This window comes from Calonectris borealis, chromosome 27 (assembly GCF_964195595.1).
Source record: "Calonectris borealis chromosome 27, bCalBor7.hap1.2, whole genome shotgun sequence".
Taxonomy (NCBI): Eukaryota; Metazoa; Chordata; class Aves; order Procellariiformes; family Procellariidae; genus Calonectris; species Calonectris borealis.
Window position 1 is genome coordinate 4,376,797 of NC_134338.1, and position 21,340 is coordinate 4,398,136.

General features: G+C 38.5%; 1 protein-coding gene across 11 annotated transcripts in view; it reads right to left on the reverse strand.

Annotated features, from left to right (window-relative positions):
- Positions 1–21,340, reverse strand: part of NSD3 (nuclear receptor binding SET domain protein 3) — a 53,455-nt gene that overhangs the window by 7,560 nt on the left and 24,555 nt on the right. For 4 of the 11 annotated variants that reach the window (XR_012677462.1, XM_075174839.1, XM_075174837.1 and 1 more), the window contains 15 exons: positions 20,544–20,644; positions 18,065–18,110; positions 17,351–17,481; positions 16,657–16,785; positions 15,853–15,979; positions 15,244–15,441; positions 14,477–14,647; positions 10,044–10,193; positions 7,540–7,696; positions 6,795–6,997; positions 6,221–6,333; positions 5,084–5,353; positions 1,474–1,590; positions 958–1,099; positions 272–378 (listed from right to left, as the gene is read on the reverse strand). Coding sequence is in view for 8 of the 11 variants with exons in the window: in XM_075174839.1 (XP_075030940.1) it covers positions 272–378; positions 958–1,099; positions 1,474–1,590; positions 5,084–5,353; positions 6,221–6,333; positions 6,795–6,997; positions 7,540–7,696; positions 10,044–10,193; positions 14,477–14,647; positions 15,244–15,441; positions 15,853–15,979; positions 16,657–16,785; positions 17,351–17,481; positions 18,065–18,110; positions 20,544–20,644 (2,162 nt within the window). In the remaining 3 variants the exon portion in view is untranslated. Of the gene's footprint in view, positions 1–271; positions 379–957; positions 1,100–1,473; positions 1,591–2,197; positions 2,255–2,888; positions 3,766–5,083; positions 5,354–6,220; positions 6,334–6,794; positions 6,998–7,539; positions 7,697–10,043; positions 10,194–11,553; positions 11,685–14,131; positions 14,317–14,476; positions 14,648–15,243; positions 15,442–15,852; positions 15,980–16,656; positions 16,786–17,350; positions 17,496–18,064; positions 18,111–20,543; positions 20,645–21,340 lie in introns of those variants that run through there. The other 7 variants (XR_012677463.1, XM_075174840.1, XM_075174841.1 and 4 more) reach the window with 7 other exon arrangements.

The following is a 21,340-nucleotide window of genomic DNA, read 5'->3' on the forward strand; positions in this document are numbered from 1 at the left end:
TTAAATTAAATCCACTCAAAAAAGTTTTCAAGCGATAAAAGCCAGAAATGCCCATCCACAGGTATCTGAATTAACGCAATTTGGTAAATTAACTTCACCCTAGACACAATAGCACTACTGCACGTAACCGTAAAATCTTTAGAGACTTTCAAGGGTGGAAAGTATTACATAGACTGAAGTAAAAAGTTAAATAAACCAAAAACCTCTCTTTGCCCTACTCTCAGTAGATCTCTGAATTTGGGAAGAGAACCTTCAATTTTCATCCATGTACCTTTGGACGCACTCCTAGGAAACCACTGCAGTTTTCTGCTCCACAGTGACATTCGGTTCTACCATTGCCCAGGCAATCCAAATTGTAATTAAATGTTAACTCCATTCCTAAAATTTAAAGAAAAACAATTCACCCATACAGACACCGAGGAAAGACAGGCTCGTGACAATGACATTTCAGTAGCATTTATCTCTTCATAGTCTCTGACTTCTAGCAGCAATATGTTTTGAAACGGCAAGCTTGAAATAGCGCATTGATTTCATAAACTTTGAAAGTAGCAAATTCTGCCTAGATCAGACATAAGTAGCAGCTACACTATCATACAGACCCAGTTAAAATGACAGATCAGGTAAAACACTTAACATGGAAAGATAATACCACAGCAGACAAATATCGGTGAAAGCATCAATGCTATGGTAAGCGTTTACATGACACAGAGTTAACACTGTACTTAGCAGCAAACCCTGGAGTTAGCTTTAACAGTAGCTTTCAGCTTCAAACTATTTCTAACTGTAAGATCCCTGCTAAAACTAGAACTCAAATATTTGTCTCCACTCCAATGAATGACAAAGTTCCTATAAATGTCACTGGTATTAAGTAACTTCAGAGAAAAAAAACATGGCCAAGTTAGGAATTTAGCCATTTCAAGACAAAAGTATACATGCAAAATAGTGCCATCTTTTTACCTGCAGGAATATCACAAAGAGCAAATAGTCCAACTCTAATGTCACCATTCACTGTCCATTTCTGTGTTTCACAGTTTGGATTACAACTATGGTTCATAAAACGAGAATAATTCCCCTTTGGGCCAGCATCTATTATCCGGTCCTTCAAATAAAAAAAGACAAAGACATATTTAGTACTTACAAAGAAAAAAAGGTTTCCTGCTGACAAGTGGCTACTAATGGCTAAGGCAGCAAAAAATACGCTTATTTTAAATTAGTTAAAAGTGGTAAGTTTTCCCTGCAGAGTTAGTTTTATGAAAAAGCGTCTGAATATTTGTGCTTACAGAAGTGAAATAAGCACAGAGTGCATAACCTAAGATACAGGCTTTCTGTTTCATCTCTTCACCCATTCCATTAAAGAGAAACACCGGAGTGTCGGTAGGAGGATAACATCAAATATGGAATGATGCTTCTGCCAGCATTTTGCCCCTAGTTTCAACCCTAAACAATTTATATTGAACAAGACATAATATTTACCTTTGTTACAGTTAACATATAAAAATTGGTTACACTGTTTTCATGTGCACGTTTGATCCGCAATCTGCACTCTTCTTCATCAATTAGCTCGCCAACATATTCATTTACAAATTCACCCTGAAAAGTAAAGGAAAACAAAAATAAGAAATCCATGCTTACTACTTCTTACGATGATAAAGGGAAGCAGCACAGAAAAAAGCACTTCCTATAAAAATATACTCTAATCATCACAAAAAGCATTAAACTTTAACCACCTAGTAGGCAAGATGTGAATATATGCACCAGGTATTTGTTGCCTAAGCAATAAGCCCACTCAAAATAAAAAGGCAGCAGAGCCAAGCACTGTTTCTGTATTCACTACACAAGCCATAATTCTAGGCAAGTTCTCTAGAATCCTTTGAAGTTTCATGCTTTCTTTTAAAAAGGACAATGAGTCAATATTCATAGACCCCTAAGGAAACACGAACTATTACAATGGCAAGTATTTTCACTACATACTTCACTTTTATTATGACTTTTAAGAGTCAATAAACTCAGAACATTTGCAGTAACAAAGTTTTAAGGAAACACAGATTATACAAAAATTGTAAATTTAAAAAAATTAATCGCTAAAAACCATGTTTAAAAGTAGCCCTCCAGGCCAACAGAATGTTCCCAACTTTTACCTAAGGGAATTCCGAAGAGCTGGGATGTGATTGATACCTTGATGCAAGGGAGTCAATATGCAGCACGCTGAGCATCACTTGGTATCAAGACAGCCAGTTGCTGATGGTTTAAAACACTGTTAAAAAATAGCTATTTGAAATACTCAAATTCAAGTGTCCAACAAGCACCTGGTACTTCAAGAAAAACTCTTGTAACGTACAGGACCAACATGTTAACAAGCACATGCTCAGGGCAGACGCCTGGGCCAGTGACTCCTGAGATGCCCTGAAGGATGCGACGGGGCTCCAGGCAGCAACGCCTGTCCCTGCGTGCCCTCGCCCGCGGCTGTCACAACCCAAACATGAATGAAGAAAGTGGTAAATGAAAGGGGTAAGAGTGGAAATCAGGCAATTGGGTCACGTTTCTGAGAGGCAAGTCACCTAAGTGACTCAGAAGCCTGGCACTCATTAAGACTGATTTACAGTTTGGAATAGTCTGATTTTATCTAACCCACACATTCATTAGATAAAAATCACTTAGGTGCTTCTGAAAATTTTAGTCGAAATCAAAGGGAAAAAACCGAAGTCTCTTCACTGCCAAGTTGCTTTCAGTTCAGCCTGTGTGTTTGGGAACACCTGGACAACTCAACAGAACCACCAACAGTTTTCAGTAAAGCTCTTACAGGACTCAAATGCATTTATAAATTTTGCATATTAAATTCACAGGAACTCTACAATAAATAAACCCAAAACCTGCTATAAAAATTCACCAGGTACTTGGGACAGGAATAACTGTAGTGTATTGAAAGGTTTTTAAACACAGCTTTTCCCCCCACTATTCCTCTAGCTACTTGTTGTCAAATCAGTCAGGTGTACACAGGTTGAAAAAAGTCCCAAAGACAGTCAAGTTTCCACCTATAACCGATGGAGTGGTTAACGGCATCCTCACTAAAACCTGTCAGTTAAAACACCTCCAATACCACCTTTACATGCATGTCTGTCACAAACCGCTACATAATATTTCTTTATCTCAGGTTTCTAGAGACTGAAAACTACATTTTAAAAAGCCAAGGAGGTAGATGTCTAGTAAAAATGGAAAAGGCAAAGAATTCACAGTTGAAATTACTATACGTAAGCCCAAGGCTTTCATCTTGACATTGCAGGACCTCTTCCTGCAATTATCCTACACACTACCTGCGCATAAAGTTAAACGCCACATTGCTTAATGGTAAGAGAATCAACTCAGGATCTCTTTGCTTTTTCTATACTTTCTGATTACACTGGAAGCTAAACACATCATCCCACAGTGATCATCCAATCCAGCAGAATTTCCAGTCTGGAGCACAGCCACCTTTTCACTACACAGCAGAGCGGTGTAATCCTCACATCAAGTTCCAGCCCACCAAAACTATGGCCTGTTTCCTCGTGATGAGAAGCTCCAGGATATTGTTGTTGTTAAGATGAGGACAAATTCAAACTGAAGAAAATATGAAGGCAACCAAGAGCAAAAGAGTTCTCTAGAGCAGAGTCTTGAGACAAAAACAACTTGTCCTGAAGTCTTAAAGTGTCCAATTCCATCCATGGCCATAACTGCATCTTCTACTCTTCAGGTATGCTCAGCCATCTCCTTGTTCAGAAACAACGAAGCCTGCATGAGTAAGAGCAAAACACACATCCGTCCATCAGATCCATTCCTCTGCCTGGCAAGTTAAAGCAGAGGTGAAATCCAGGCCAATCATCCTCATGCTTCGCTCGAAGTACAGCAAGACTGCAATCCAGCTAGACGAGGATTCTCACACTTAGATATGCAGAGTAAGATTGTGTTTTTCCGCATCAACTGTTGCGTATCCCACCTGAATCCCAGACAATGCTGTATCCCCAGCAATACAGTGCGTGGCGATACAGCGTAAAGGAAAACCAAAGTGATCCACATCCAATGGCTTTCTGACAGTCAGGGAAGAATATTCCCATTCCCCCACCTCACTGACTGCACCCACCGATACTCCAAAAGACGCCAGCCATTCTAGTATTTAAGCGAAAGTCCGTAACATTTCCTGAGGCTACTCGGTCCTTGCTGCTTTTTGTTACAATAGCAGCATCGCTTCCATCAACAGAAATCTCTGTATCTTCATTATTCTTCTCTGCCTTCTGGAACTTCTAAGAATCTTTAAAGTTTGTTGTCCAATGCAGCCTGATCACCTCAAGCATTTCATTAATCCCCTGAGAATTCTTCTGAAACAAATCCAGGCTGAAGAGTTGAACGCCAGGAGGGTGAGAAAGCTGACTCGTTACCAGACGTCTGCAAGAGCAATACCGCAAACTCCCCCACTTGAAGCAACCCGCTAACGGGAAAATGCCGTCAGCATGTTGCTGTGTAACAGTGTAAAAAGATAAGGCAAAAGGAAAGACTTAAGAATAACCCCCTAGAAAAGGGGCTCACAATTCAAGCCGACTCCGCCCACCCTTCGAGCTTCTCTCATATTTTGTGATTGTCATTTGCTGGCTTATGATAAGGACGAGGGGAAGAAAAGAAAAAAAAGAGAAAAACCAGGAGACTTATTTTGCCAGCCCTCTAAGATTTCATCACCTTCAGTGGCCTTATTTAGGGAAAGAAACCAGTATTCAGACTACTTTTCCCCAGACCGCTCTCTCCCTTTTTGCCCAGCAGACAGTGAGAAAACACACACATGCTCTTTCCCTCCACCAACAGAATTCACAAAATCACAAGCACCTGGAACTAGCTTTTCTTCTGTAAGTATCAAGGTTAAGACGCTTCTGTCAAAACAGCCAAGTAGATTTCACCATTACTGCTTCACCTACAGAAGTTTCATGCCTTTTTAACACAAAGCATTTACTTGCAAGCGCTGACATTTTTGTATGCATTTGCTTAAGGTACTCAGAGTTGCAGTGTTTTCACATAAAACCACACTGACAGCTATCACAACCTTTGTCCTTTGTAATTCTACCTTTTTAATGCTCCTTTTTGTCCTGAGACCCCATCCACGTCGATCAGTTTTTATGATTTCAGCATCAGGGTAGAGTCTTTTGGTGAAACACTGGTTCTGACATCGCTCTCCCGCTGGGCACACCTGGGGATGGCACTCGTACTGCAGCATCCTGTTCAGACACTCTGACTCCAGGCCACAGGGGTTCTCGTCCGATGGCTTGCAGTTACAGCGAGGGATTTCTGACAGATCAGCTACCTGAATCTGAACCTTCCCTATCACCTTGTTGGACTGTGGAACAAAGGAAAAAAAAGAGTAAGTGAAGATGACAACGAACACAAACTTTTGTGTTCTTTTGTGAGGAACACAAACTCAACAGCTTTATTGGAGGCCAATCACCAACTGACACGAGAAGGCAAGAAAATAATGATTACGTCATTATTTTTCTTCTAGACCCTTTTGAAGGATAGCGTGTCACAACAAGTATTCTTCCTGCAATTCAGAAGCAGACGCATGCACTTTTACAGATGGCTTCTGTTGCCACTCAGTTGCCAACTTCACTGGGGACATACACGGTTCACAGAAGCCAGCAGTAAGCAATTTAAGTGAAGAACATTTAAAGTCATGACTTCAGACAGTACAGCATGAGTCTCTCCCCAGTAAAATTATTGGTTCAGGAACTCAAAGCACACAAAGTTTATCAAGTCCACTTGATAAACACTGGGCTTTCTTCCAACTAAAACTAAAAACATTAAAGAAACAACACCAAGCCCTATGTGTCCAAAATTGCTGGCAAGAGTTAGACTCTGCAGTCTGCAGTAGGCTGAGCAGTCGGTATTCCTACTAATACTGAGTTCAGTGTTAACAAAGTTTAGTAAGTTGTAATAGCCAGCATGTATCTAAGACACATGACATGAGCTTGCAGCCAGCAAAATTCTACCTTAGGTAAAACTGTTCTTCAACTGTTAACTGTCTTTCACAAATACTCTGCTACAAGAATGTTTTATGGTACTGTAAGACAGAACAAAAGATTCTTGAAAAGAACAGCAAAATGATTTATTTAAATTTCCTTAAGCTTGAATTGTTGCAAATATTGGTTTAAATACATAGCTCACCAATGCACAGAATAAAAATAGGAAAAGAAAGACAGCAACTCACTTTAATGTGTTTATAAGGTGGAGGTTTCCTTGAATTCCTTTCAATTTCTAATGCCTCTTTGCTTTCTCTTTGTGCTTTCAGCTCCTGGAAGCGCTTTGCAGCTTCTTCAAGTGCTGTGCAAGGGAGTTCAAAATAGAAAGCAATTAGCACCAGCTGCTGTTAAGCAAATATACACATGTATGTATTTAGGTTTTTTATCTCTTTTTAAAAGCTAGGAATATAAACAAAAAAACAAGCTAAAAATGAGTTATTGCAGTATATCATGAATCTATCGTCAGGTACTTTTCAGTAGGTACGGAGATACTGAACAATGATCCCATGCAGCAGAGCCCAAGCTCCATCTTAACACTTCCCAGTTTGTGGAAGAATTGAACTTGCCCACAACAATACACAATGAGTAGGCACTTAAAGAAACATATTTTTATCTGTAGTCAAGGGATCTACATAATGTTTGCAATTTTACGTGAACACAGAACACTAGTCACATAATATTCCCATGCAGCTTAAGTGGTGATGGAGACACAAACACGTGGAATTTTTGTCATAAACCACTATAAACTTTGTTTGATTTTACCTTTCTTGAAGGTCTTGTTAATACTAGTTTGCCCCTCAGCAAAGCTTTTATCTCCTTCAACATAAGGGAAAACTCTGCCCTGGTGTACCCAATAGTAGTCATGTGAACCAAAGAAAAATACTGGGAAGTCCCCGATATCATGTTTGAGGCCCTGTATGTTGAGAGGCACAGACCTGGGATTGCAGATCTCTGCTGGCCACCACCTGAAAAGTAGGGGGGGGAAAAAAAAAAAAGAATAATATAAGTTCCTTGACCTATAGCCTTAGCTTCTGAGTTTGCCTAACTGGACTGAGAAATAAAAGCCAGTTTTCCTTTCTTAAAGAAATGAATTCCTTCCTTATGCAATCAAGTCTCCCTTTAGCAACACTTGGGAAGCACCATGCAAAACACAAGAAAAGTTCTTATTCCAGATTTCTTCTAAGATCAAAGACTTCTAAGATCGCCTATAAATGTTTGTATTCCTGCAGGTGACTAACAGCAAACACAAGCTAGGACATCTATAGGACAGCCCCTGGATTTCCATATTGCTATTACACTCTACAGAGCAAATGTAAGCACAATCAAGTATCCAAAAAGCAGGAGAATTTAATTTAAAGGGCAACATCAACAACTGGCACAAAGTAGATAAATTATTGTATTTCTAGTTCTTGTTTACGAAGACTGAGCTGCTTTGAGTTATCTTCCTGTAATTCTATAATACATTAAAAACACCCAAAGCATTAAAAACCAAAAATAGCAAACTTGCCTGTAATTTCCAAGCTTGACCCAAACGATCTGCTTGTAACGTAGCTTCTTGCCAGCTTTACAGTCATTGCAATTCCAGCATCCTTCAGGCATTTCTATGTTGAGACACTCAGGGTGAAAGGAAGCTGGGCAGGATTCACAGCATAACAGTTTTCCACCTTTAAACAAAGAAACCCTGCTTGGTTTATAGAAGTAAGGATTTGATTCCTCCTGTGCATAGCAATTGATGTTCATTTTAAATCATCCATTCTACAATCTTGTTTGCCTCACAGAAAAAAAAATGGCAAAAGAAAGGGATCAAGTCAAACTTAACAACGTTGGTTAAAAAAGACTGTGCAGTGCAATCAGCTAATGTGCAAGTTGTGACTCTTAACTGCATCAAAGATTCACAAAAAGCAGCTGAGTATTTTTCAAACATGAGGTAAGTTGGCAGGAGAGGCAACATTCCCAAAGAAAGCACTGCATCTGAAAGTAGTGCCCTTAGCTTTTATTTCTTTGGTGATGGCCAAAACTTTGGTTTATTTCTTTGGTGATGGCCAAAACAATGATAAATAACCAAATTTTTAAGAAACACTTTTTCAATCAACATTGTTATGACTAAATCCCTCAGCAACCAGTTAGTGTGCATTAAAAAAACCCACAGCCTATAGGTTGATCAATGCTTTTCTGTACCAAGGACATTATAAAAGAATTGTAATAACTCTGTTTATTCCACAAAAATAAGTGTTTACCAGTATGAGCACAGTACATAATGCAGAATGAGACACCACACAAGTTGTCCCCATCCCAAAAGTTCCTTTTGCGCACAAAAGAAATCTTAGTGCAGTGGTTAACATTAATTTCTGAAGTTTATACTTATTTGGACAAAAGTTGTTTTGGCTGGCTTGTATTTTGGCAGATGTATTAAATGTGGAGAGCCACAGCACATATCTGAGCCACCCTCGGCAAACAAAGCAGCTCGTACAATAAGACTTGATACATTACACATATTGTAATATTTTATATATGTACGTATATAAAATATATATACACATTTTTATAGATATAGAAATTTTTAAAAAATTAACAAGTTTTTGTGTCCCAGATGGAAAATCTGGGAGAGACTTGAGAGTATTTAAAGTAATTTTCAAGGACAATATCCAAAGAAGTGTGAATAGTAACTTTCAAACATTTATCAGAAAATCTTGTCCACCTATAGACTTTCAAAAGTGTCATTGCATTAATTGATTGTTGCATGTCACAATAAGCATTCCTTAAACAAATCAGTTGCATGATCAATACTGTATTTCCTCTGATAAAAACAGTAAAAATCCAACCATATGGATTTTCCAGAGCTCCCCAAACCCATAATAGAATTTTAACTTTTAAAATATTTTTTTGCAAATGTTATTTCAGAGGAAATACAGACCCAGTGTAAATTACTGAAACATTATCCAACATGGTAAAATGCCAAGAGATGCAAAAATCAAACAAAATCAAACACAAAACTTTCAGTGCTAAGCAAGAAAAAAAAACCAACACTTTGCTCTCAGGATGCATTAGTAAGATATTGCTCAAGCTAAGCAGAGGGCTCAAAATAATTTTTGTTTTCAGGAATTACAGGAACTACTGAAAGCCATCAATCTAGCAACGTTCAAAATAACCTAACTTTAGAATGGTTAATTGGGCACCGTTTCTGAACACTCTCGGGAAATCAAATTTCTGTGGGGAATAAAATATTACATCTGAATATTTTATACAGACAACAGTGATCTCCCCGTAAGGTATTCTGAGATGCTACAGCACCACCCACACCAGAATAAAACGCTCGCTCTCTCCCGGAGCTGCAGGTTTTCTGCAGAGGACAGAAAGCATCTCCTGCCACTCCTTCAGGCAGCACTGCTTCAGAAAGCGAGCACCCGTCCCGCGAGGAGGGGAAGGAGCACTGGCTGTCCCACGCTGGCGGAGGTGGAACACGAGGCCCAAGGACTAGTGGACACATACGCAGGCAAAACCTCGCTGCCTTCCCCCTTTGGACATCCTCTGGATGGCAACAGGACCCACCCACGTTCAACCTGACACATCCTTTCTTCTTGCAGGCTCTGCATAAGCTACCTAAAAGATCTGAAACAGAACATCCCCCCTCTTCTTCCATATATAAAATCAATTTAAGAAGCTGTTTTACATCATCCTGGTAAGCACTGAACTGCAACAATATCAAGCTCTATTTGCCACCTCTTCACATTACTGTGTAAATAGCTTCCCTGAAGCTGGAATAGCCTAGGCCAGATAAAAAGTGATTTAACCTCTTTCAAGGAGAATTTAGTGACAGTAATTATTTTAAGCCCTTTTGTAATAAAAAAATTGCCAACAACATGAACACACGCTCACAATAATCAATGAGTGAAGTTTACTGAAAAGCAATAAGTGGTGCTTGACAAGCAGACATTTCTTGTTTGATTTAAAGAGAGAGAAATAATAGAAAAAGCGAAAGTAAATTAAAGAGAAAGAAACTATTTTGGTTACCTTTCTCACATTTCTTTTTGGAAGCTGACGAAGGAGGAGGAATCATAGGTAATTTCATCAACTCAGCACGATTTGATTCATTCAGTAGGTAGTGGGACTTATAGGCATATGAACTGAACAGGGGGTCTGAATGATCCTGCACTACCAACCCTATACGAAACAAACAGAAAGAGATGAGTTGCAATGAAACTACCCATGATTCCATAAAGGAGAAAATAAAATAAATTGAATGAACACCTCTAATGCATTTATGCGTGAATGAAAAAAAGATAAAATGAAGAAAAGGAAAAGTCTGACAGAAGGTTTCTTCACTAAGAAAGAGGTTATGTGTTTGAGAGACTAAATTAAAATGTAACTGGAAAAATCTATGATGAATAAGCTGCTTCTAAGTGGAATTTCAATTGTGCTTTTACCCTTAATTTGTGCATTTATAGAAAAGCACAAGAAAAGCAACCAATTTTATACCTGTGTGAACCACCCTCCCTCCCAAATGAAGAAAGCAAGCTAATGTGAAGAGCGGGGGGATGATGGTCACTGCATCAAAGGTCATGCTGTTAGTTGGGGCTACAAACTGAAAAAGCAGACGTTGTACATAAGAACTCACCATCCCACTTACTACAAATCTATCTCTAAGATCTTATCTATGAAAGTGTTTTGCCTTTATAATTGTATTGGATAAAAACAACAAGGGGGGTCATTGATTCTGCAAGGTACCAGAGGGGAAAGAACGGATGAAAGTTCTGCCCTATGCCATCTGTTTTTAAGTAAAGCTCCACCAACCCTGCCCTCCCACAGCTACCAAATTAAACACTTTGGAGCAGTCAAGCACTCTGTTCTCCTATATGTGTTTATTTCAAACAATGTGTTTGCATTTCTCTGACTTTCTCCACCAAGATGAGTTTTTCCTCACTGCTCCAAAGAGCCAGGCAGCCCAGGTGAGAGCCCCATAGCTACAGATCAGAAGCATGTGGCCAGTAATTCACGGGAGGAGCAGAGCAACCAAGACCCAAAGAAGCAGGAAAGATGAGCTACCAAGATAGCCCCCAATTCTTTCCTTTGTGGGACACACGCAGAGCTGACTGCTGTAGAGAAGCTTTTGAACCGGGGTGCCTAAAAAACTGGCGTAAGGAGAACGGCGTCAGCCTACCTGGAAAGCATGTCCTCAGGAGGATTCATAAAACAAGTATGACCTATGCATGCAATTATGTGAACTATAATGTGCTTAATGAAGGATATTTCAGGAAGGTGAATAAGAAGTCTTAAAATACACCATATTTCAAATACCTCATGATAAGCAAGTTTGTATATTTTATAGATTGTCTGGTATCTACTTTTTCTCACTTCAGTAATGTTTTGCACCTAAATACAAAGTTTCTCCTTCTGATATCAACTAAAACTAATTAAGTAACCATTCTCACATACAGATGCCCAAGTATTTCTAAAGCATTCAGTTCCCCATTTCTTTCTGAGCAGGTACTCTCAGTGCTCCTGCCACAGATGCTGTCCTCACCTTATGTCCCTCATGCTGACCACATATGACTAGACAGGACTCAATTCAACCCATCCGGGGGAGTTTGCTAAATGTAAACCTCGCACAATCTTTCTTCGGTGAAGCACACTGGCTCCTGATTCCAGCTACGCCTAGTAGAAACAAACCCCACAAAAATTTTCTAGAAGAACAAGTACATAGTTGCTGTTAAATACAGAGGATTCAGTCAGTGGTAGCGGTTTGTAACTTTTCAAGTTCTCATAACTAAGACTCAGTGAATATACAGGACAGGAAATTCCATCTGCTGGGGTTCAGAGGTTACTTATATTGCCAGAAGAAAATACAGACTTCTGTAGTTTCATCTCTGATGAAGCTAGATTCAGGTATAAACAGAATTACTAAAACAATGTCAAATGGGGGGGAAAGAAGGTAAAAAAAAAAGAAAAAAAAAGCATGAAAATTTTCTTCTGCACTTAATTTATTTTTTAGAAATAAATGCAGGTCTGCATCTTCAGCAAGCGTAAGACTCCCTTACTGTAATTCCATTTTGGAATCCTACTCCTAAATTCCGATTTCTGTGCCATATACATAACATGGATGCCAAATAGCAGGTATTCCTTTTCATAGAGCTTTTAAATAGGTTCAACCCAAGAGAAGTAGGCGGCCTCTATTTTACAGCTTTGTGTCACAGAGTAAGTAGCCAAAACTTGGAGAAAAAATTCCCAAGGAGATTCACCTTCATATGTATCTGTAACAAACTACTGCAGATTTATAATCTGGAGTAGGTTCTTCTATGATATTTGGACCTTAAGTCAGCTTCAAGCATCTGTAGTAGCTGACCACAGGGTTAATAAAGTACAACTTCAAACTCAGATGTTTTGTATCATGCAATGTATTTTGATACTATAGTTTAATAGTGTTTTGAAATTGGCAGAAAACAAAATATTTAGGATAAATCCAATGGCAGAAGCCTGCCGTTGCTTTCCATTCACACCTCAGGACAAACACAGCTTTCATAATCGAGATCAGCAACATTCGCATCAGTCCGGTTCTCTAATGGCTAAGATCCTATGACCTACCTCATCTAGGAGCAGAACAGCAGGACAAGACATCATCCTACCATACAAAATTCTTCACGTTAATACTTACAGGGGCAGACTAAAGCCACCGTTGGACCTTGCCAAGAGACGTTTCTAATCTGACATTCAAACCAGGGAAGATCCATAGAAACTCTCCCGTCATAAACCTATATCTGATCCTGGTACCAGACTGACCCCGGAGAACTGAGATAAAAAACATAAAACCAAAGTGCTGAAAATATTATGGAACTGCTCTATCTACCACAAAAATCGTTTTTAATGATTCTACTCTAGCTCTAGAAAAAAATTCTTTCCGCTTATTTATGTTGGGCTTTTGGATGTAACTGTTGGTTAAGTTAATAATGTTGAAGGACAGGTATTCGTTTTTCTCAGAGTTAGCATCTGATGCAGAATGCCCCAAAGCGTCTATCTGCTAACAGAATGCTACGTCACACATTTTCAGCTAGCTCTATTTCAAAGACACAGCAACTGTTTGGTTTCGTTGTTCAGACTGTGCATCTGGATGTGTAATAATACTATCAACCAAAATTAAAACACAAAACAAATATAAGGCTACCTAAAAACCTAAAATAAAAGAGTATAAAGACACATACAATGTCAAATTTGCATGTGTCCATTTATGCAATGCTGCTGTGATTTACACCACGCATATCCTGTTTTGGGGTGGCCCCAAAATGTTTAAACAAGCCTACAAAAGGAGAAACACTGACCCATGTTGTAAACATCTTTTTACACATTTGGAGGACCTTTTCTAAGGCTCATTCTAAAACTTACTGTTTCTCTCTGAGCTTCTGGATTTTTTTTTTTATTTTATTTTAAACTTGATTCTTTGTGATGGCTCCTAAATTACTTGGAAATGAGGAAAGGGGAAGAAAGGAGAGAAATAGAAAGGAAATTATTCTGGCACCATCTTTCCCTTCCTATTCAAAGGTCTTTAATTACTACTCTGCTCTTCCAAATTCAAGGCAATCTTTCCCATTCTAAACCTCCAACTGAATGAACACAAGTGAAAACAAGTAACTTCAGGATTCATCTCATTTCATTTCCTTACTAGTGACTTTCAAAGCTGCTGAAAAGAATACATCCAACATAAACTTTTGAAATACTGTATAAGATACATATTATTCTTCAAACACCTAACTGTGTCACTTTGATTAATCCGAGAGAATAATGGTATTTTTGCATTGTGCGACTAAAGCAACTGATGCACCAAAACTTTTCAACCTGCTATCTGGCAGAACACTAGTGACTTAAGAACCATAAAAGTAACAAGTGGAAAAAAAAAGAAAAAAAGGAAAAAGAGAAAAAAAAGAGAACTTTGGCATATGGAAAATCCCAGCATGAAACTTGTTTATACGGTATTGTAAATGTTTTTCTTTCAAAGTTCTCAAATGTGATGGTAGTTATAAATTAAAATGAATTTTTCTAGTTCATGAGTAAATCCTACCTTTTAGCCTTAAAAATTTAAACAGTTTTAAGTTTGTGAGTGGTGAAAGAATCCCCTTCTGCTTAACAGACAGTGAATAATAACACAGCATCCATTCTCAGCTTGCAATGGCTGGAATTGGGGGCTCGGCATCCACTTTTTCCTACTGGCAACACAAGTAGGCCTTCTGAGTACCTATCGCTGTTTCTGAGTATCAAATATTACGGACCAAAATAGCAAGTGGAAGTCTCATGAGAACTGTTGACCAAAAAAAAAAAAAAAAAAAATCACAGGCAGCATTTAAATCCCAGAGAGCCCTAAGGGAGTTTTTCTTTACGAAATACATTACTTTTATCACTAAACTGCACAAGTGACCACAGAAGAACTATAAAACAGGGGAAAAAACAAGTGTGCTCACCTCTTGCACAAACGAAACAAAAGCCTACATTTACAGCTGATGAGGAGTGATTCCTTTTGGAATGGTTACTACAGATGAGAATGTGGGATGACACAAACAAGCTTCCTGCAGCAATACAGCCATCTCCTGAGTGATAGGCAATGGGACATCTGAAACATCTCACCATGCGACCTGTTTAATATAAATGCAGAAAAATGCACCGTGTCACCCTGGAGTCAGGATATGGTAGAAGACACCACAGACAGATGCAAGGCTGATTTTTATCCCAATCAGAGTACTAAATTTAAAAGAAACATTTACATCTTTAAAAACGAAGTTTCACAAAAGTTAAGAGTTAACTTTCACTGTAAAACTGTTAAGAAAAAATACATGGTTTCAATCATTCTAGAGTCTACTTGTTTTGTTTAAATATTTTGGTTAATTTCTAAAAGGATTCTTTTTGTCTTGAAAAATAATTATTCTAAAGGCTACTACCAACTGTCTTTTAAAAAACCCCTTCCTCGGCCTTGCACTACTAACCCTTGGCTCCCATTAAACCCAGCAACAAAAGATGACTTTAGTGTTGCGGATCCAGGTATGCTTAGACAGCGGTCTCAGGCTGCTAGCTGTTTTCCCACCCACGACAGATTTAAGTTAATGACCTCATTGAGGAGGAACCCGTGTTCCTTGCTGCACACTGCATTACAGAGGGTAGAGTTATATTCGTTGTTATTGCGATGAACCCATTTGAGTTTCCTCCTGCTGTTCAAAGCCAGCTCTATTCTCACCTTTGCTTGCTTTATGAATATCCTTATCCATCGAGCAGGCAGTACAGCAATGCTGTGGGCAACGAAATCCTCGTGACTCGAACAGAGCAGTGGCAAACTTGCGAACACAGGCCTCATGATAAAATTTACCGCACGTGTTGACGGAACAGCGCTTCACGTCTTTGCCAGGAAGTTTGCATGAAAAGCACGTATGTTCTCCTTGTAAAAGAAGGAATAAGGAAGCCCAACTGTAACAGCCAATACTTTGAGATACAAGTGTTGTTAAAAAAAATTCTGAAGCAAACAGGGTTACACTGGTTTGAGCAATAAGGCTCCTTCCCTTCCAACAGGTAAACTGGTTACTATAATCCACAATAACTACGTAATTGCTGTTAACATAAAAGTCCCTTATGCTGAGTAAAACCCTAAACAGTTTATTACTTTTTCTTACCAGGTACTTGCTAAGTGGAAAATGAGAATCTGGCCTCAGAGGTTAAAAAAGTAATAGAATAACCCAAACACACTCCCAAAATCTGGAAACTTACCACCTCAGCTTATTCTGACCAGAACATAGCTCCTCAGCAAAGTGGGAAATCCCTCCCCATTTTTCAGACAGAGGAACACACTCACCGTTTTTACACTCAGTGCAGAGGAACTTCTCATCGGGCATTGACTTCAGGCCAAGACACTCCACATGAAAGACGCTGCAACACTCGCCCTCGCAGGACACCAGAGACTCGCCAGAGCTCTCGCAGATCTTAAACAAACAGACAGCTAGTCAGAGAACAAAGGGTACCTGACATACTTAAATGCAAATGACTCCCAGATGTTAACGAAGAATAGAAACTGGCTGAAATCTCTTCACAGCTAAGATAAGGCAGGAGAACTGGCCTGCATCCCACGGCAGACCTGGTAAGTCTCTGGGCTGAAGACAATCCCAGCACTTTCTGCATCTTGCTCTCGTAACAGCGCCAGCCTGGACAGAGATAGGAGAGGCACTACAGGGTCCGTCTGGACTCCTCATTTTCTCATGCACCTGAAGAGCACGAGCAGCTTGTTCCCTTACTATCGACCAGGAAAGCAGCCAGAGAATCTTCTCTCCAAAATACTGGAAAATTCTCATTCTACCCTATCCTGAAAGGCCATCTGAACTCCTTGAATGGAGCAGAAAATGGCATCTACTTTTTCTACTTATGCTAGCAGGTATGGATTGGATACCACTTTCTACCTTTTGAGCTTTCTAGCATGCAGGAGGGCTTAGGAATCATTTCCAGAGCATAAAAACTCCTAAAAGCCTTGGTATTCTATCTGAGATGTCGAATTATGAGACACAGTTAAAACAAAGTAGTGTAAGTTGGAAAGCCTGTCAGCTCAAACTAACAGAAATGGATGATACATCTTTAGTATTCATTTCTTTACAGTACAATCATTTACCTGACAAACAGTGTCTTTTTTATTTGTTCCAGTTCCTCTCCTGGATAAGCTAGAGTCTACTGACTGCACATCAGAAGCATCAGCATCGGCAGTAGCTGATGGGCTGTCTGAACGTTTTCCAAAACTACCCTACAAAGAAGAAAAATCCAAGGCACTCAAACAAGACACTTGCAAAGGACAACCACATTCTGAAAAAAATAGTTAAGTCACCACTGATTAAAAGATCATTCAATATGTCAAGAGATACAAAGGTCCTTGAAAGTTGTTGAACTTCATTAAAATGATACAAGGAGTGCTGCCTTCTTGACATATCTTTTACCCGTACAAGCAAAAAACCATAAAGATACCTATTTTACTTTTTCCAGACACCTCTCAATTTTACACCAACACACGGCGGCATTTCCCAATTCCCAAAGAATCTAACAACCTTCCAAAACCCAAACCGAGTCAGTGATCTAAACCAATGTTTTGTCAAAGAAGTAGGAAAATTTGTAAAGAAAGACTGTATCTTTTTTTAAACCAATACAATGGAGGGGATTAGAAAGAAAAAGACTAGGCTTTATTTTTTAGACAATAAAAGACATGAAGTTTGTAGAAAACACAGTGTTCACATATTTAGCAATATGCAACTGAAAAGCCTATTAGACTGACAGATTAAACGAACAAGTCCCTGTGAGAAACAATATGCCTTTACCTGTAAATCATTAAGTCCTCTTGAATCAGAGTCAGATGTATCTCTGTAAGCTGAGCTAGTCAGTTCTACATCAGTTGAGGCACGACTCCTTTTCTTTAAAGGTTTACAAGAATCTGAAATCTCGCTGGCACCTTAACACAACATACTAAAATTAGTTCTAATATATGTTCTCAACTTTTTTGCTTAAAATTATTAAAGGGAAAAAAAAAAGATGAGAGACAGCCTGAAACTGTACTTTATTTGCTAGCCTTAATTTTCAGTTGGCAACTTTAATACTAGTTTAATTCTTCCCAAAAAGCTAATTAACTGAAAACCACCTTAGGAAGACCTTTTGACAAACTTCTGAACATGCTGACATAGTGGAGGAAGCTACTAAATTGTCTATAACAGAGGACAAACCCTTAGGAAATTATCTCTTCATCATTCATCTTAAAATATGGCTAAGCAAAGACTTTTTTAATTAAGAAATGTCCAGAAGAAGGACTTATATTATGTGCTTACAGCACATTAACACTATCCTTCCAACTAGCAATGCACAAACAAACAAACAACAAAAAAAAAACCAGAAAACCCTCACAAGAGAAATTAAGATCAGCATCTGTCATGTTCATCACCAGAAAGCGTTAAGACCTCTGCAGTTACAGAACGAAAACCATTGCCGAAGTGTGACGAGTCAGGAACTTTTAATAAAGCTTATTTTCGTGTGTAACTCACCTTTCTGCAATCCTGTCTTCACTGCTGTCAATGGAACCATTTCAACCTGTTTGAATAGGAAAATCCATAGTTAAAACCAGAGGAATCTTTCTCCCTAGTATTAAAAAGAAAACATTTAAGTTTAAGCGATTAGCATCTCTGAACTCAGATGTAGTCTGTCATCCCCTTCTTAGTGCGAGCCTTCTTGTCCTGTTGGATTTAATCCTAGCTGCCTACGCTGAGTACCAGGAGACACGGCAGCCACACGTTCGCTAGCAAGGTCCTTTCCAATCACTCCCTTTGGGCATGAAGATGACAGGAAAGCGTTATCCGTGTCCAGCAGGCAGGAGCGGGGTTCGTTTTGGCAGCCAGCCCTGATGCTTTTGTAAAACCCCACACCTGTGTAAGCACAAGCTCCCCTTAACAGGTATGACACTCGGGTTAGTGAGACACTTAATGCATTGCCATTTAAGGCACTTCCACCAAGCATGCACTCTCGAGCTCCTGGGAACAGACTTTCTCTCTGTATAGAGTGCTGCAAGGCGCCCAGCGATGGCGAGACGGACTTCGCACACAGCATTGCAGAGCTCTATACAGCTGGAAACTCAATGTCAGTATACACTTAAGCAGACAAGTTTACAATCTTGCAAAAGCAGTTCAAGTTCTCCATCCTATATCAGAAGGGCAAGTTTAGAAACTGTTCTGCCAATGTACATGTAACACGTGAGAATTTGGCGACTGTATAATAATTATAGAAGAAAGTTGTTGCTAAAATCCTGTTTTTAAGGTTAAGAATTACAAGTTATTTCTTTACAATGTAGTTACATATGCATGTAGAAACACATTTAGTAAATATTTAAGGATTATTCTATAATTTTTTTAAAAAATATTTTATTTTGTTGTACAATAGGTAAAAACATACAATAGAAGGATTTGTATAGGATACATTTCGTAATACAAATATAAAATCTAAACAATCACTTTTATTTCTCCACTAGTCACTGTAACAGTAGCATTAACATTTTGTTTTTCCCATTAATTGTACTCGTTCCAGTTATAATTTTATACCAAGTTGTTGCAGACTAATTTGGGAATCAGTTGCAAGAAAACTTGACTTTGGGTAACAAATATTGTTGCATAATTGTAAGAAGTTAGTAAGTTTTTCTTTTTAATATAACTTAATACATTCAAGGTTATGCGCATTACAGTGCATCTGTGTTTAATTTTTAGTCATATACTTTTCCTGAGAAAAGCACTTTAATGTTCATAGTCTTAGTTAGCTAGATAATATAAGCAAGCAAAGCTAACTGGGATCCATGAAGTTCATATTGTTGGTTCTTATACCTTTGATAAATTAAGGAACATTTACAAACATAAAATAACTCATTTGAAAATAGGGAGGCTGCAACACCTCACGACAAGAGGCTTAAGGGACTACATCAGGTATCTTATGCCCAACATTTAAGTTGCTTTAAAGTTTCAGCAATAAACTTTCTAGAGTTAGAGCATTCGTCTGCTCAACACAGATGTAAATGCTATGGCATCAAAAGAAAAATGGGAAAAAAAACCCCAACTGGGTCCACTTTCTATCTCTGAAGTGAACGAAGTGCAAAACAAAGCGTAAAGGGCAAAGAATAAATTAAAATAAAAGAGATAAAAACAATTTTTCCCCTTCCCATATAAATCTTTAGCCTGACTGTCCCTTTTAAAAAATTCTCACTGGTAAAAGCTATCTATGAAACATTTTATATAAAATTCTCAGGTTTCAAGTGGAGAGGCCCTTGAAGAGGGAAAATCAACCATGTAAGGAAAAGAACCAACAACTTTTACAGACTTGTTAAAAAAGTGTATTCAGTTTTTAATATTAATGTCCATCCACTGAACTTTCCTACTCATTTACACACAGAATTTTTAATATTTTTTTTTTAAAGCAACAACATTTGTCTGCCTGACATCCAGATTAAAGGAATGCCCTGTACATGTTAGATCTACTTAAGGAAAAAAAAACGTATATCCCAGAAGATCTGTTTTGTTGATGTCTGCCAACATAAAAGTCTGACTATTCATCTTTAAGTTAAATCATTCTTAAAGTCCATTTTCAAAAGTGGTCAGATTAATCAGTCTAACTTCATTTGAAAAACAAAACCTCAATACAAACCAGCAGCTAAATCAAGAGCAAAAGGAAGGAACCTGGTGGCAATTCCATCAAATAGAAATTACTGAAACAAGATCATTTTGCTCATAACAGAAATCTCAAAGTAAACATGGCAGGTTCATTAGGAGTCTTGCATCATTGAGTTCCCATTTTCCATAGCCTGACTGATACTGTGAAGATGCCAGTAGCAGAGTCACAGCAATGGTATTGACAAGGGGATTTCATGAAGGATAGTCCAAAACGAAACCCGATGGGGAAAAATGGAGAAAAATAAAAAGGCACCAATATAAGCCACAACATTTATGAATACAATATATTTTAACTCTCTACATGGAGGAAGCCAACCTGCTCCTTTTTGATCTTCTTCTTTGGCACAACTTCAGTGGATTTCTCAGACTCTGAGCGGGTTCGAATCGATCTTCTCTGTTGCTTCTTTTCTACAGAACCTGAAGAAGGAAAAAGGTTTCCATTATATGATTCCCTGTATTTCTGAGGTACAGCAAGATGTTCAACACCAAATCAACAGATAAAGTAACGAAACCAAGACTCTTTCCTCTTTTGAATGTTTTATTTTTAAATTCAGTTCCAAGCTATTTGCCAACTGGTGCTGTGGTTGCAGACAACACGTTCTGATTCCATAGACACAGAGATCAGCTTCAGAAAAAGATACTAGTAACAAAGCGAAACAAAAAGCTGGAATCCAGTTTAGGGCAAACAGATTTTCATAACACACCTCCCACGCAAAGTCTTCACTTTGGTTAATTTTTAAGCAAACAGTCCATCATTGGTGTTTATGGGAAGGTATCCACAATCAACTTCTTGAACTAAAACAAGCTAGAAATTTAAGACGCAAAACACAGCTTCCAAGTTTTCACTCAAAACACCAGTTCTGTGCCCCTGCTCTGCAGGGGGATAGCCTTCTCTCAGAACTGGCTAACACAAAAACTTAAAGCAAGAACCACGCTATAACACGTGCCATCAATACAAAATCTGAACGCTCAACTAAAGATTTCGAGAGGTGGAGAAAAACTCAGCACAAACAGAAGCAGTGATCATGATGTGTTATTATAATTAAAGTGAAAAACAAGTTTTTGAAAATATTACCATGGAAAACAAACTCAGATTAATGATGGTTATTATGA